The following is a 14,553-nucleotide window of genomic DNA, read 5'->3' on the forward strand; positions in this document are numbered from 1 at the left end:
TCCTACCAACCGATCCCTTCTTCTGGTCAAGTTGTGCCACAAACTTCTCTTCTCCCCAATCCTATTCAATACCTCCTCATTAGTTATGTGATCTACCCATCTAATCTTCAGCATTCTTCTGTAGCACCACATTTCGAAAGCTTCTATTCTCTTCTTGTCCAAACTATTTATTGTCCATGTTTCTCTTCCATACATGGCTACAGTCCATACAAATACTTTCAGAAATGACTTCCTGACACTTAAATCTATGCTCATTGTTAACAAATTTCTCTTCTTCAGAAACGATTTCCTTGCCATTGCCAGTCTACATTTTATATCCTCTCTACTTCGACCATCATCAGTTATTTTGCAAAACTCCTTTACTACTTTAAGTGTCTCATTTCCTAATCTAATTCCCTCAGCATCACCCGACTTAATTTGACTACATTCTATTATCCTCGTTTTGCTTTTGTTGATGTTCATCTTATACCCTCCCTTCAAGACACTGTCCAATCCGTTCAACTGCTCTTTCAAGTCCTTTGCTGTCTCTGACAGAATTACAATGTCATCGGCGAACCTGAAAGTTTTTATTTCTTCTCCCTGGATTTTAATACCTACTCCGAATTTTTCTTTTGTTTCCTTTACTGCTTGCTCAATATACAGATTGAATAACATCGGGGAGTGGCTACAACCCTGTCTTACTCCCTTCCCAACAACTGCTTCCCTTTCATGTCCCTCGACTCTTATAACTGCCATCTGGTTTCTGTACAAATTGTAAATAGCCTTTCGCTCCCTGTATTTTACCCCTGCCACCTTCAGAACAGATGTAAACAACAACAAATGTAATATGAACGTGAAGAGCCGCCTGACGATGAAGCTGTCGGTTCTCAACCGGTAACGGCGCTATTTATATAAATAAATAGTATTATTAACAGTGGCCAGTAGCTGTTTTCTTGTTTGCTGGATCAATTTGTATTTTGTACACAGCCACGTCCTTAAAAACGTCACTTTTCGACAAAATAGCACGAATAAAATTTTTATTCCAAGTGCCACTGATACTGAGACATCACGTTCAATTTGTGGTAACACAAGCACATTAATACAGCGTTAGCTTTCTAATTAACAATGGTGTAGTAAACAAAAATAGCTTCTCATATCTTTCAGATTTTGGAACTCCAGAGGAAAGCACAGCTGGGTACAAAGACTATGCGTCATCTACTAACATAGGTTTGAAAGACTCTCTCCGTGGCTTGGGGCTTGCATCATGTATAGGGAGATGCAACACATTACCGAGTACACACTAGCACTATAATAATTTCGTGAGGCTCAATGGTCTGGTTCAAGTCTTTCAATTGGTCTCCACTTCGGCGACCTGAGTGTCCCTTAACTACCCCACTTATCCAACCGAGGAAAGGTGACCTACAGTTTAACGGGGACTCCAAACCACACGTTTCTGGAGAGGTGAAGGTTATGATCAAACTCAAACTTTTCAGTCTGTTGTCCGACCAGGATTCGATTCCCTGATCCCTCGGTTTCCAGTCAAGCGCTTTACCGTTTCTTTGCTTTTTGCTTCTTATTCATTGTTCTCGCCTTTTTTCCCCTTCTTATTCATTGTTCTCGCCTTTGTCCCCTTCTTATTCGTTGTTCTCGCCTTTTTTCCCATTCTTCTTCATTGTTCTCGAAAGGCATTTAAAACGTGTTCCATTTCTGCAAATGCACCTGTGGCAAATGAATGCAAATCCTGTCTCTTCGTCAAGCCACAAATAAATATAAGTCCAGAATTCTTTTACTTGAGCTGAGGGCACACATATGAACCACTGTTAAGTTCCAGCCGATACTTTCGGTTGATTAACCACACAGAGTTTCACAGGTCCTGCTACTTGTGTGGTAGAAAACTGTCTCCCCTCAGACGTTACGCTGAGGCTTTTATAATAGGGATGGCAACTATTTATTCACAACCTTTACAACAGAGTTACATGTTTGTACCTGTTACTGTCCTTCAAAGTAGTCACCGGCGTTGTGTAGAACCCGTTGCCAGCTATGTGGAAGGTGTAGTATACCGTTAACAGAGCCTGTTCTGTTGATGGTGCGAATGGACCGGTCTACTGCCTGTCGAATCTCTGGGACAGTTCCTAAGCGAATGCCAAGAAGTGGTTTCTTCATCTTCGGAATCTTCGGAATCCGGGGGAATATGGATGATGGCGAAGTACTCTCCAGTCCCATCGACCGAACAGAGCAGACACAGCTTACATACACTGTATCAATTTGGCGAAAATTCCGATGCAGAGAGAAAAATTTATTCTGGGATGCAATATCTACAATAGCCAGGTTAGAACTTTTGTTGGAAACTGGAATATATTGTTGACTATATGTAAAACTCGTTGTAGATGAGGCATTGAGCACGCCACAGAGTCTGAATCAATGCTCCCATAATTTTCACTTACTTTCCTAATTTTATTAATTTCTGTTAAACACTGCATCAAAGGCTCTTGATCATGGAGTGAATCTTTACATACGTAATCATATATGATTATTACTGTATTACATTAGAGTGAAAGTACCTAACTTGAAAAATTCCTGTGAAAAATGGAAGGAATCGGCAGTAGAAAATCCTTTCAATTTGGATTTGGGTGTCAGTAGTTATTCTACCTCATTTTTTTCTGTTAGATGCCTATTGAAAATGGAACTTGCAGAACAGTGCACGCCCGACACTATTATTACACGCCCGACACTTTCTGAATGGTTAGAGATACGAATTCCTAAGCCACTGGGCAGCTGGTTGTATGAAGCCCGTTAAAAAATGATACAGAGTACTTGAAAAAGGTGATCTTCTTAGTCAAGATGACTTATAAACAGCCTTCGTCTGCGTGCTTAGCTGGGCGGTAACGTGGTTGCCTCCCATGCAGTGCGCCAGGGTTCAATTACGGTCGGGTTGGATATTTTTTCCGCACGTGGATAGGGTGTTCTGTTGTCCACATCACCGGTGCGCTAGTCGCCCAATGTGGCGTCGACTGTAATAAGACTTGCACTCCGCGGCCGAACTTCCCCGGCCAAAGATGCCATACGCTCATTTTCATTCATTTCAAGAACCTTTATTGTCGATTACAGATTTCGGTAAGCATTGTTACTCTTTTAAGATCTCGATATACCAGCTGCATAAGTAACACGTGCAGTAACCTATTATGAGATTTGAAGAGGGTAACGATGGTTACCGAAATAGGTAACCGACAGTAAGTGTTATTTATAAACGTTCTTGGCTACGAAGTTTACCTTCTCTCAAGTAACTATTACAGATCACTGCTTACTACGTCCTCTGAGTGGTTAGCCGGCGCCGTAGCTTAGCGTGTTCGGTCAGAGGGTTAGTCGCCCTCTGTAAAAAAAAAAAAAAAAAAAAAAAAAAATGTGAGTGGATCAATGACGAACTTGTCAGGGGACGTCTTCACCGAACAAATGCAAAGAGCAATAACGAACAAAATAAGATTAAAAAAATAAATAAAAGTGGCCAGCGTGACAGAATGTCAATCCTAAGGGCCCGGGTTCGATTTCCAGCTGGGTCGGAGATTTTCTCCGCTCAGGGGCTGGGTGTTGTGTTGTCCTAATCATCATCATTTCATTCCAATCGACGCGCAAGTCACCGAAGTCGCGTCAGATCGGAAGACTTGCACCCGGCGAACGGTCTACCCGACGGGGACCCTAGTCAAACGACATTTTTTTTTACTGCTTACTACCAGATGAGTAAACTAATAAACACTACAGAGCGCTGTGTTGAACTCTTGTAGATGATAGATGTCCTTGTTACTGGATATCAGATCCGCCTGTTACGCAAACATCTTTTATATAAACCCGAACATGTCTTTTCTGAATGCATAATGTTGTCCCTAGCACATACCAATTCTCTCACTGCTCGCATCTCTACAGACAAAAGCTGCATACTTTGTTGGACTAAAACTCCTGGAAGGAAGTACACAGTTGAGAATTACTTAGTCACATCCTAGTGTTAATTTTTAAATTGAAACTGTCTCCTTGTACTGGGATGTAAGCTGTTAATAAATTTTAGGACAAATTATGTAAAATAGTACCCAGCAGACAGTCTTATTTGGACAGAACACATGACACTACAGGCTGAAGGTATTGTAATACAAATTGAGGAGAAATCAGCTAATTTTTTTTCTGATTACCGCATGATTTTCTGGTGCTGCATTACGAGACGAATTAAATCCTGGTACATCGCCCTTTGCCGCTCGACCAGCGCTAGACTCTCTTCATTCGTGTCCCACAAAGGACCATTCACTTGGTTGCCATACGACGAGTGCTCACTTTCAGTACTGCCTCGTCGTCGATTTTGTAGACAAGGGGAACTGCGAACAGGACGTCGCGAACCCATCTGACAGAGAGCATTGTTGAGCTCCTCGAGCTGGGAGCTGGCGTGGTTGGTAACGGCAAAGAAAAACAAATCGACATTAATCGCCGTGTGGCACGTGTAGTAGATGGCCACCAGTTGCAGTACGTAGACAACGTGGTACAATGGCGCGGTGTGCACAGCAGTGGGGTACCACAGCTCCAGCGGAAAGCGCCCAGAGAAGCAACCGCCAGCAATGCTGACATCGTCCTCAGTCTGCGGTGAAGCACAGATGGTCGCACCATCATCTTCATGTCCCAAGAGCGGCACCACCGAGTGCGTAGCGACGGCGAACATCACCATCGCCTGAGGCAGCGCGAACATCCACCTCGCCTTGCGTAGTGAAGTTGCTTCCATCTTCTTGTTACGCTCTGGCCTAGGTAAACAAAGAGCATTTATCAGCTCCGATGGAGATTGGTTTAATATTCAATTTTTAACTTAGTATTTCGTTTGCTGATAGGGTAAAACTAAATGACAGACCAGGATTCGAAACCATAGAGATGTACGCGCACTTGCATCTCTTTGCGTTCCAAGAGAAAACATTTCTTATTACCCAGTTCTTCAAATAATAGCTAGAAAGCCGTTCAGGTCACCCCTTACACCCATACCCATTCTCCACCAAACATTGTTTCTTCCACTGTAATACTGCGCATATATCTCCAAATATTCAGTTTTGTCACTTACACCCTTTTGCATCTAACCGCCTCGATTAATAAATCAGCTGCAAACAATTTCCTGTGAGTACAAACATAAAGAACAGTGAAGTGTCAAGCTACTATAAATTACTGAAGTCGTGATGATTTGTTTGTCAAAAAACTGAAAGTTTATCTAACCTAATATCAAATATACTGCTCACTGGTGGCTATTGTCAGCCTCAAGTTGTACTAACGGCAAAGCCCTGCCTCATGTGTGCTTAAAATGAGTTATAAAAATCAGTAAACTGACTCGTGAGCCGCAGCACAACTTAGATAACATTGTAAATTCCTCAAGTTCCGACCACTGACGCTCAAAATAAAGCACTTTTCACAAAAAGATGATAAATTCAAGTCTCGACTGTTCGTTACACTGCAAAAAAAGCTTCTAATTGCAGCTAGCATAAATGAAAAATGGAAATGGAAAACTTTCTAAATGCCAAACAGAAATTGGTCAGAGGAATGGAAAAACAGTGCTCTTACCAAATGAACAATGTTTTAAGGAGTTGTAAATTAGAAAGTGAAATGTTTCCTTCTACAGCTAATTACGTACTACGCAAAATACTATAAAGTATGTCCGAGAAGTCCTCGCATCCCTACTGTAAAAAGTATACAGGATGATTTTATCCGTCGTGTGCAAACTCTATGGAATGAGAGGATAGCCTACAGAACGAAAAAAGCTATAATAAACTTATGTCCGAAAATTCATGATTTCCATGCTAGAGACCATTTATTCAATCATACTTTGTTCAAATGGTTCAAATGGCTCTGAGCACTATGGGACTCAACTGCTGTGGTCATTAGTCCCCTAGAACTTAGAACTACTTAAATGTAACTAACCTAAGGACATCACACACATCCATGCCCGAGGCAGGATTCGAACCTGCGACCGTAGCAGTCGCACGGTTCCGGACTGCGCGCCTAGAACCGCGAGACCACCGCGGCCGGCTCATACTTTGTTACAGAGAGTGCGGTCTAATACCCGCTTTACCATGCTGCCACAGTTTCAGTATGCATTATTTCGCCGGCCGTAATGGCCGACCGGTTCTAGACGCTTCAGTCCGTAACCGCGCGACTTCTACGATCGCAGGTTCGAATTCTGCCTCGGGCATGGATGTGTGTGATGTCCTTAGGTTAGTTAGGTTTAAGTAGTTCTAAGTTCTAGGGGACTGATGACCTCAGATGTTAAGTCCTATAGTGTTCAGAGCCTTTTTTGTGTGTGTGTGTGTTATTTCCTCCTAGAGTGTTGTACTGTTCCTCATACGTCATGCACAAACGCCCTCTCCGCCACAGTAATTGGTAATGTTGTATCGGATGCACTTCTCTTGCTGACTCACATTGTAGTGTATGTGATACAGCGTTGTACACGATGGTTCCGTATTCGAATCGGGAGCTTGCCGACATGTTATTTACTTACGAAAGGGCGGCAACGGGCGCTGGGTGGCAATGGTGTATCAGGAGACCTATCGTCGCCGACAAAAGCCACAGCACTCAATGTGTACAAGTGTTTCTCTGTTTGTCTGAGACAGGATCGTTTCAGGAAGCAGGAAATCATGAAAGACGCACCCGAAATGTTCGGTCACGAGACCTGGAGGATAATGTGATTGACACTGTGGAAGGCGACCGCCTTGTCAGTGCTGGGCAGCTGGCCCGCCAGTACAAGGTACAGTGTGGAACATTCTCGCCGCGTGTGGTAGCCGTGCGGTCTCAGGCGTCTTGTCATGGTTCGCGCGGCTCCCCCTGTCGGACGTCCGAGTCCTCCCTCAGGCATGGGTGTGTGTGATGTACTTAGCGTAAATCAGATTAAATAGTGCGTCAGCCTAGGGAACGATGACCTCAGCAGTTTGGTCCCACAGTCCTTACTACAAATTTCCAACTGGAACATTCTCCATGACAAATGTTACCACCGTTATCACTTACAGCGTGTGCAGAGCTTACTAGCGACAGACTTTCCACAACAGCAGCAGTTTTCCCACTTGTTTTCTTCACCAGTCAACCACGGTTCCAGGATATGTGGCATCCACCCTATTCACAGATGAGCCCACCTTTAAGCGGAGTGGTCTCTTCAACTTCCATAACAGTCATCTGTGGAATAATATGCACAACCCCCATGGAATGGTGACACCGAGTCACCAGAATAGGTGCAGCCGGAACGTGTGGGCCAGGATAACTGGCGACCGTATCATGGGACCAGTCTTCCTTCCACGTCGCCTAACAGGCCGAAACTATCGGTGTTTCTTGCGGGTGACTTGGCCTCCCCTGCTGCAAGAAGTGTCATTGATGGTTCGAAGGGTTATGAGACTGCTACATGATGGTGCTCCTTCCCACCATGCGGTTAACGTCCGCACACATCTCAGTCGTGTCTTCCCAGGACGATGGATCGGTCGAGGGGATCCAGTTCCATGACCTACTCTTTCACCGGATCTCAACCCGTGCGATTTATGATTATGGGGCCATCTCAATAGTGTCGTGTATGCAAAGCCCATTCCAGATGTGGAGACACTGGAGCAGCGTATTCATGCTGCCTTGGCACTGTTCAGGTGCAGCCTGGCTGATGTGAAGGTGTGAGACATAACATGCTGTGAGGTGTACACGCATGCGTTGAGGCACAAACTGTAACTGTGGCTGCATGGTTCAGTGCTTATTAGACAGCAGTCTCTATATCTACACTCCTGGAAATGGAAAAAAGAACACATTGACACCGGTGTGTCAGACCCACCATACTTGCTCCGGACACTGCGAAAGAGCTGTACAAGCAACGATCACACGCACGGCAAAGCGGACACACCAGGAACCGCGGTGTTGGCCGTCGAATGGCGCTAGCTGCGCAGCATTTGTGCACCGCTGCCGTCAGTGTCAGCCAGTTTGCCGCGGCATACGGAGCTCCATCGCAGTCATTAACACTGGTAGCATGCCGCGACAGCGTGGACGTGAACCGTATGTGCAGTTGACGGACTTTGAGCGAGGGCGTATAGTGGGCATGCGGGAGGCCGGATGGACGTACCGCCGAATTCCTCAACACGTGGGGCGTGAGGTCTCCACAGTACATCGATGTTGTCGCCAGTGGTCGGCGGAATGTGCACGTGCCCGTCGACCTGGGAACGGACCGCAGCGACGCACGGATGTACGCCAAGACCGTAGGATCCTACGCAGTGCCGTAGGGGACCGCACCGCCACTTCCCAGCAAATTAGGGACACTGTTGCTCCTGGAGTATCGGCGAGGACCATTCGCAACCGTCTCCATTAAGCTGGGCTACGGTCCCGCACACCGTTTGGCCGTCTTCCGCTCACGCCCCAACATCATGCAGCCCGCCTCCAGTGGTGTCGCGACAGGCGTGAATGGAGGGACGAATGGAGACGTGTCGTCTTCAGCGATGAGAGTCGCTTCTGCCTTGGTGCCAATGATGGTCGTATGCGTGTTTGGCGCCGTGCAGGTGAGCGCCACAATCAGGACTGCATACGACCGAGGCACACAGGGCCAACACCCGGCATCATGGTGTGGGGAGCGATCTCCTACACTGGCCGTACACCTCTGGTGATCGTCGAGGGGACACTGAATAGTGCACGGTACATCCAAACCTTCATCGAACCCATCGTTCTACCATTCCTAGACCGGCAAGGGAACTTGCTGTTCCAATAGAACAATGCACGTCCGCGTGTATCCCGTGCCCCCCAACGTGCTCTAGAAGGTGTAAGTCAACTACCCTGGCCAGCAAGATCTCCGGATCTGTCCCCCATTGAGCATGTTTGGGACTGGATGAAGCGTCGTCTCACGCGGTCTGCACGTCCAGCACGAACGCTGGTCCACCTGAGGCGCCAGGTGGAAATGGCATGGCAAGCTGTTCCACAGGACTACATCCAGCATCTCTACGATCGTCTCCATGGGAGAATAGCAGCCTGCATTGCTGCGAAAGGTAGATATACACTGTACTAGTGCCGACATTGTGCATGCTCTGTTGCCTGTGTCTATGTGCCTGTGGTTCTGTCAGTGTGATCATGTGATGTATCTGACCCCAGGAATGTGTCAATGAAGTTTCCCCTTCCTGGGACAATGAATTCACGGTGTTCTTATTTCAATTTCCAGGAGTGTATGTATGTTTGAATAAATGGTCTCTACCATGGAAATCATGCATTTCCGGACATAAGTTCACAGTACTTTTTTGTTTCGCATCCTCTCATCGATCAATTCCCAGACTCTCTACACTGTGAGATAACAGGCGAGTTGTGGTGCCCTGAAAAAGTTGGGAGTTGGCGTGGCCGCTCGGCAAGCCAGGGCTCGTCAGCAACGGCATGGTGCCGAACATAAGTAGATTAGCCGGAGCGAGAGGGGGTAGCCCCAGCGCGTGGTCGAGGCCGACCGCGTGGATGGGAATTCCATGTTCACACTTTGTCGAGGAATAGGCTTCGTGTCGATGAAGGAGATTTGTATGCCGGGAGTGCCAAATATGGCGGACTTCGTGAAACCATAATGGCAGACATTTCACAGTTCATGTAGAAATTAATAATAGCCAGAGGAATCATGATACCTTAAAAAGAAACATGTACATTACCATTATTTGCACGACGATTCTGATGGAGTGGTCAGATTTTCAATATCTTTATTAGATTAAAGTTTAGTACCTGATTGTAAATTATACAAGTAACACCCAGCAACGAATTTCCAAAATCTAAACGGTTCATCCGATTTTGTCGATCGACATGTCTTTAGAAAGCTATTAGTGTAAACATAAATCGGTACGAATTACATGCATGTAACTTGAACAGTGAATGAGTTATTGGAGGTCAAAGTGGCAGATTCCTACTGATCGCGTCAGGCCGTAAGTACTCCACAGTTAGACGAAAAAACGGTAGCAGCATGCTTATAAATATATTTATTCATCTATGTCTTGGTTTATATCTGATATATACCACTCATGAAGAAATTGGTTAAATATCTCACTAGGGGTAAGATAGATATTGCATACAGGAAAATTAAAGAGACCTTTGGGGAGAAGAGAACCACGTGTATGAATATCAAGAGCTCAGATGGCAACCCAGTTCTAAGCAAAGAAGGGAAGGCAGAAAGGTGGAAGGAGTATATAGAAGGTTTATACAAGGGTGATGTACTTGAGGACAATGTTATGGAAATGGAAGAGGATGTAGATGTAGACGAAATGGGTGATACGATACTGCGTGAAGAGTTTGACAGAGCACTGAAAGACCTGAGTCGAAACAAGGCCCCCGGAGTAGACAACATTCCATTAGAACTACTGACGGCCTTGGGAGAGCCAGTCATGACAAAACTCTACCAGCTGGTGAGCAAGATGTATGAGACAGGCGAAATACCCTCAGACTTCAAGAAGAATATAATAATTCCAATCCCAAAGAAAGCAGTTGCTGACAGATGTGAAAATTACCGAACTATCAGTTTAATAAGTCACAGCTGCAAAATACTAACGCGAATTCTTTACAGACGAATCGAAAAACTGATAGATGCGGACCTCGGGGAGGATCAGTTTGGATTCCGTCGAAATGTTGGAACACGTGAGGCAATACTGACCTTACGACTTATCTTAGAAGAAAGATTAAGAAAAGGCAAACCTACGTTTCTAGCATTTGTAGACTTAGAGAAAGCTTTTGACAATGTTGACTGGAATACTCTTTTTCAAATTCTAAAGGTGGCAGGGGTAAAATACAGGGAGCGAAAGGCTATTTACAATTTGTACAGAAACCAGATGGCAGTCATAAGAGTCGAGGGGCATGAAAGGGAAGCAGTGGTTGGGAAAGGAGTGAGACAGGGTTGTAGCCTCTCCTCGATGTTATTCAATCTGTATATTGAGCAAGCAGTAAAGGAAACAAAAGAAAAATTTGGAGTAGGTATTAAAATTCATGGAGACGAAGCAAAAACTTTGAGATTCGCCGATGACATTGTAATTCTGTCAGAGACGGCAAAGGACTTGGAAGAGCAGTTGAACGGAATGGACAGTGTCTTGAAAGGGGGATATAAGATGAACGTCAACAAAAGCAAAACGAGGATAATGGAATGTAGTCGAATTAAGTCGGGTGATGCTGAGGGAATTAGATTAGGAAATGAGACACTTAAAGTAGTAAAGGAGTTTTGCAAAATAACTGATGATGGTCGAAGTAGAGAGGATATAAAATGTAGACTGGCAATGGCAAGGAAATCGTTTCTGAAGAAGAGAAATTTGTTAACAATGAGCATAGATTTAAGTGTCAGGAAGTCATTTCTGAAAGTATTTGTATGGACTGTAGCCATGTATGGAAGAGAAACATGGACAATAAATAGTTTGGACAAGAAGAGAATAGAAGCTTTCGAAATGTGGTGCTACAGAAGAATGCTGAAGATTAGATGGGTAGATCACATAACTAATGAGGAGGTATTGAATAGGATTGGGGAGAAGAGAAGTTTGTGGCACAACTTGACCAGAAGAAGGGATCGGTTGGTAGGACATGTTTTGAGGCATCAAGGGATCACAAATTTAGCATTGGAGGGCAGTGTGGAGGGTAAAAATCGTAGAGGGAGACCGAGAGATGAGTACACTAAACAGATTCAGAAGGATGTAGGTTGCAGTAGGTACTGGGAGATGAAGAAGCTTGCACAGGATAGAGTAGCATGGAGAGCTGCATCAAACCAGTCTCAGGACTGAAGACCACAACAACAACATTTACTGTGTTTCAGAAAGCAGAGAGACAGCCTACCCTTTGTTCTGTTCCTTTGATATATGTTGATTTAATTTGTTTACGTATCTAATAATGTGTGTTAGAGCGTGTTTATGGTCCAGCCGTAGGAATATTTATTTAATTTCAAGTATTTAAACGTAAATACAGTATTCAAAAGTGTTTTATGTTTGTGAGTGTGCATTGGATTGAAGACATGGCGGGAGCGCTCTAGCCAATATCTGCGCTCGTGAAGGGGTAGTTTTTGGGAGTGCAGTGCGAGGCTCAGTGTCGACAGAGACTTGGAGAATGTGGAGCAGTTTGCACGTTGTCGCGGCGGATATAAATACTTCGGAGTGCGGACTTGTGCACTTGAGAGAGTTCCGTGGCTTCTACATTGAAGACGTAGTTTGTGTTCAGAAGTGAATATCTCGAGAGCTGTGTTGTTGTTCATAACTAATTACGTGCTGTAGGATTCTACTGTTTCCCTGTTATTCAACATATATTTTATTTAACTGCTGGATCATCGACACCAATAAGCGTTCAGCAGAAATATGCCGCATTCTTAAAAGTACTTCTACTATCGTACTCATCATTTAAAGTTGTTGAGATAATAAGCGTTCAGCAGAAATATGCCGCATTCTTAAAAGTACTTCTACTATCGTACTCATCATTTAACGTTGTTGAGATAATACGTGCAGATTTTATTTAATTTCAACCTTTCATTTATAGATTTATATGTTACATTCATAGTTCGCAGTTGCCAAGTAATAGAAACATTCGCGCATTCGATTCATGTGTGTATTCCTGTCGTATACTGTAGACTCAACAGTATTTGTCCTGTAATGCGACAACCACGTATCCCAGCCCCTAGACAACGAAACCAGTTTAAACTTTTAAAATTGCAACTCTGAGTTGAAGGGTACGTAGTTGCGGCCATTCATCATTTCATTAGTGTTGTGAAAGCCCTCAACTGGTGTGCAGTACCAGGCGACGTCGTCGCACGATTGTGGCTCCATTTGGTGAATGTATTGGAGCGGGATTCATGCTGATGGTTCACAATACACGACACCATCGTCATAATCTTGTGATAATCTTCCTAGTGAAGCATTGACTCAGATGGAATGGCCTCTATATTCTCCAGATCTCAGCTGCATTAAGAATGCATGGGGCATGCTAAAGGTTCGCAATCGCCTCGACCTACCAGCGATCTTACAGGGCTTCTTGGAGGCCGCTGTAGAGGTAGGGGTGTTGGGATTGGATCTTGTGGCGGCCCTAGGATGGCTAAAGTATCCCAGGTGTTTCAGGAGATGGATGGGGGGCGTGTTACTTTGAAACAGTTGAACAGGAACATGTGTGGCAGAATTGGGCTGACCTGGGACCGCGGGCCAGAGTGGTGAGTGCCTGCCCGAGCCTGGCGCGGCAGCAGGCGAACACGGTGATCTTGGTGGTGTTGGAGAGCAGCACGGTGCAGTAGTAGGTGTGCAGGGCGAGCGCGCTGCCCCCGGCCTGCCCCTCCGCCCCCGACCGCCGCGCCACGTGGTCCGCGCTGAGCAGCACTCCGGCCACCAGCAGGGGGCCCACGGCCGCCACCACGGCCTGGTACAGCCGGTACGACGCCCCGGCGCCCGCAGGACGCCACAGGCCGCCCCACCGGAGCGCCGCCACCACCAGCCGCAGCAGCTCGTCCCCCTGCCACGACACTCACTGTGACGTATGCAGCTTCTACACTGGTTGTACACAAATACAGAGGGGTCCAAAAATAAATGTGTCCACTGTTTAAAAAACCATAACTGGCAAACTAATTGACACAGTTGTCTCATCTTTGGTAGTGTAATAGTTTGTAGTTCCGGCAATCGCCACACAAGCGCTGTATTGCGTTCTTTTGTTTTGTCAAATGACAGCCGCCAGATAGTCAGTGTTTTGTTCTTAGTTGCACCAATAGTTCAATTCTTTTTTTTTTTTTTTTTTTTTTTTTTTTTTTTTTTTTTTTTTCAAACTGCAAACTGCATGTCTCCAACTCTTAGCATTCCCCGGTCTACTGCTGTTGACATTCTAATAGTAACCAGGTATTTAGTTTTGTCTTCACTTATCCTTAGACCTACATCTTCACTAGCCTTGATTAACGCATTCGCATTTGCTGTTACAGATTCTTTCCTATCGCTGATGATGTTTAGATCATCTGCATATCCTAATATCTTAATATTTCCATTTAAATCCACACCCACTGAATTATCTGCTGCCATTCGTACAATATATTCTAGGACTAAATTAAAAAGTAGCGGAGACAGGGCATCTCCCTGCTTAAGTCCGTCCTTTATTACAAATTCTTCTGACTCCAATTTCCCCACTCGTACTCTACCTTTTGTGTTTTTCAAACTCGCTTTAGTATTCCAAGTTCCAAAAGAATTCTGTACAATTTTGATTGCAATACTCAATCATATACTTCTGTAAAATCTATGAAAAGATTATGAACTGATTTATTGTATTCCCATTTATTTTCCAAAATTTGAAGCACGGTGAATATTTTGTCTATAGTTGATCTGTTCCTCCGAAAGCCGGCTTGGTAATCCCCCACAATTTCATCTGCATATCCCTTCTCAAGGGAAGTATCTAGGCGTGGACAACCGTGTTTAGCAGAATATTGGAGACAATTTTCGAACATACTGGTAATAGCGATATCCCTCTATAATTACTACAATCCATTTTGTCGCCCTTCTTAAAAATTCGGATCAGATTCGACTCCTGCCACTCTTCAGGTATCATCTCTGAGTTCCATATTTAGTTATCACTTTGTGAACTACTTCCACCAATTTCTGTCCCCCA

At 44.8% G+C, this 14,553-nt stretch overlaps 1 protein-coding gene across 1 annotated transcript in view; it reads right to left on the reverse strand.

The window, feature by feature from the left end:
• Positions 1 to 4,153: 4,153 nt before the first annotated feature.
• Positions 4,154 to 14,553, reverse strand: part of LOC126273388 (uncharacterized) — a 34,279-nt gene continuing 23,879 nt past the window's right edge. Inside the window, exons 2-3 of the mRNA XM_049976940.1 lie at positions 13,103 to 13,419; positions 4,154 to 4,754 (exon numbers count right to left, since the gene is read on the reverse strand). Of these exons, the coding sequence (XP_049832897.1) occupies positions 4,154 to 4,754; positions 13,103 to 13,419 (918 nt within the window). The remainder of the gene's footprint in view (positions 4,755 to 13,102; positions 13,420 to 14,553) is intronic.

The sequence above is a fragment of the Schistocerca gregaria genome, chromosome 5 (genome assembly GCF_023897955.1).
Source record: "Schistocerca gregaria isolate iqSchGreg1 chromosome 5, iqSchGreg1.2, whole genome shotgun sequence".
Classification (NCBI taxonomy): domain Eukaryota; kingdom Metazoa; phylum Arthropoda; class Insecta; order Orthoptera; family Acrididae; genus Schistocerca; species Schistocerca gregaria.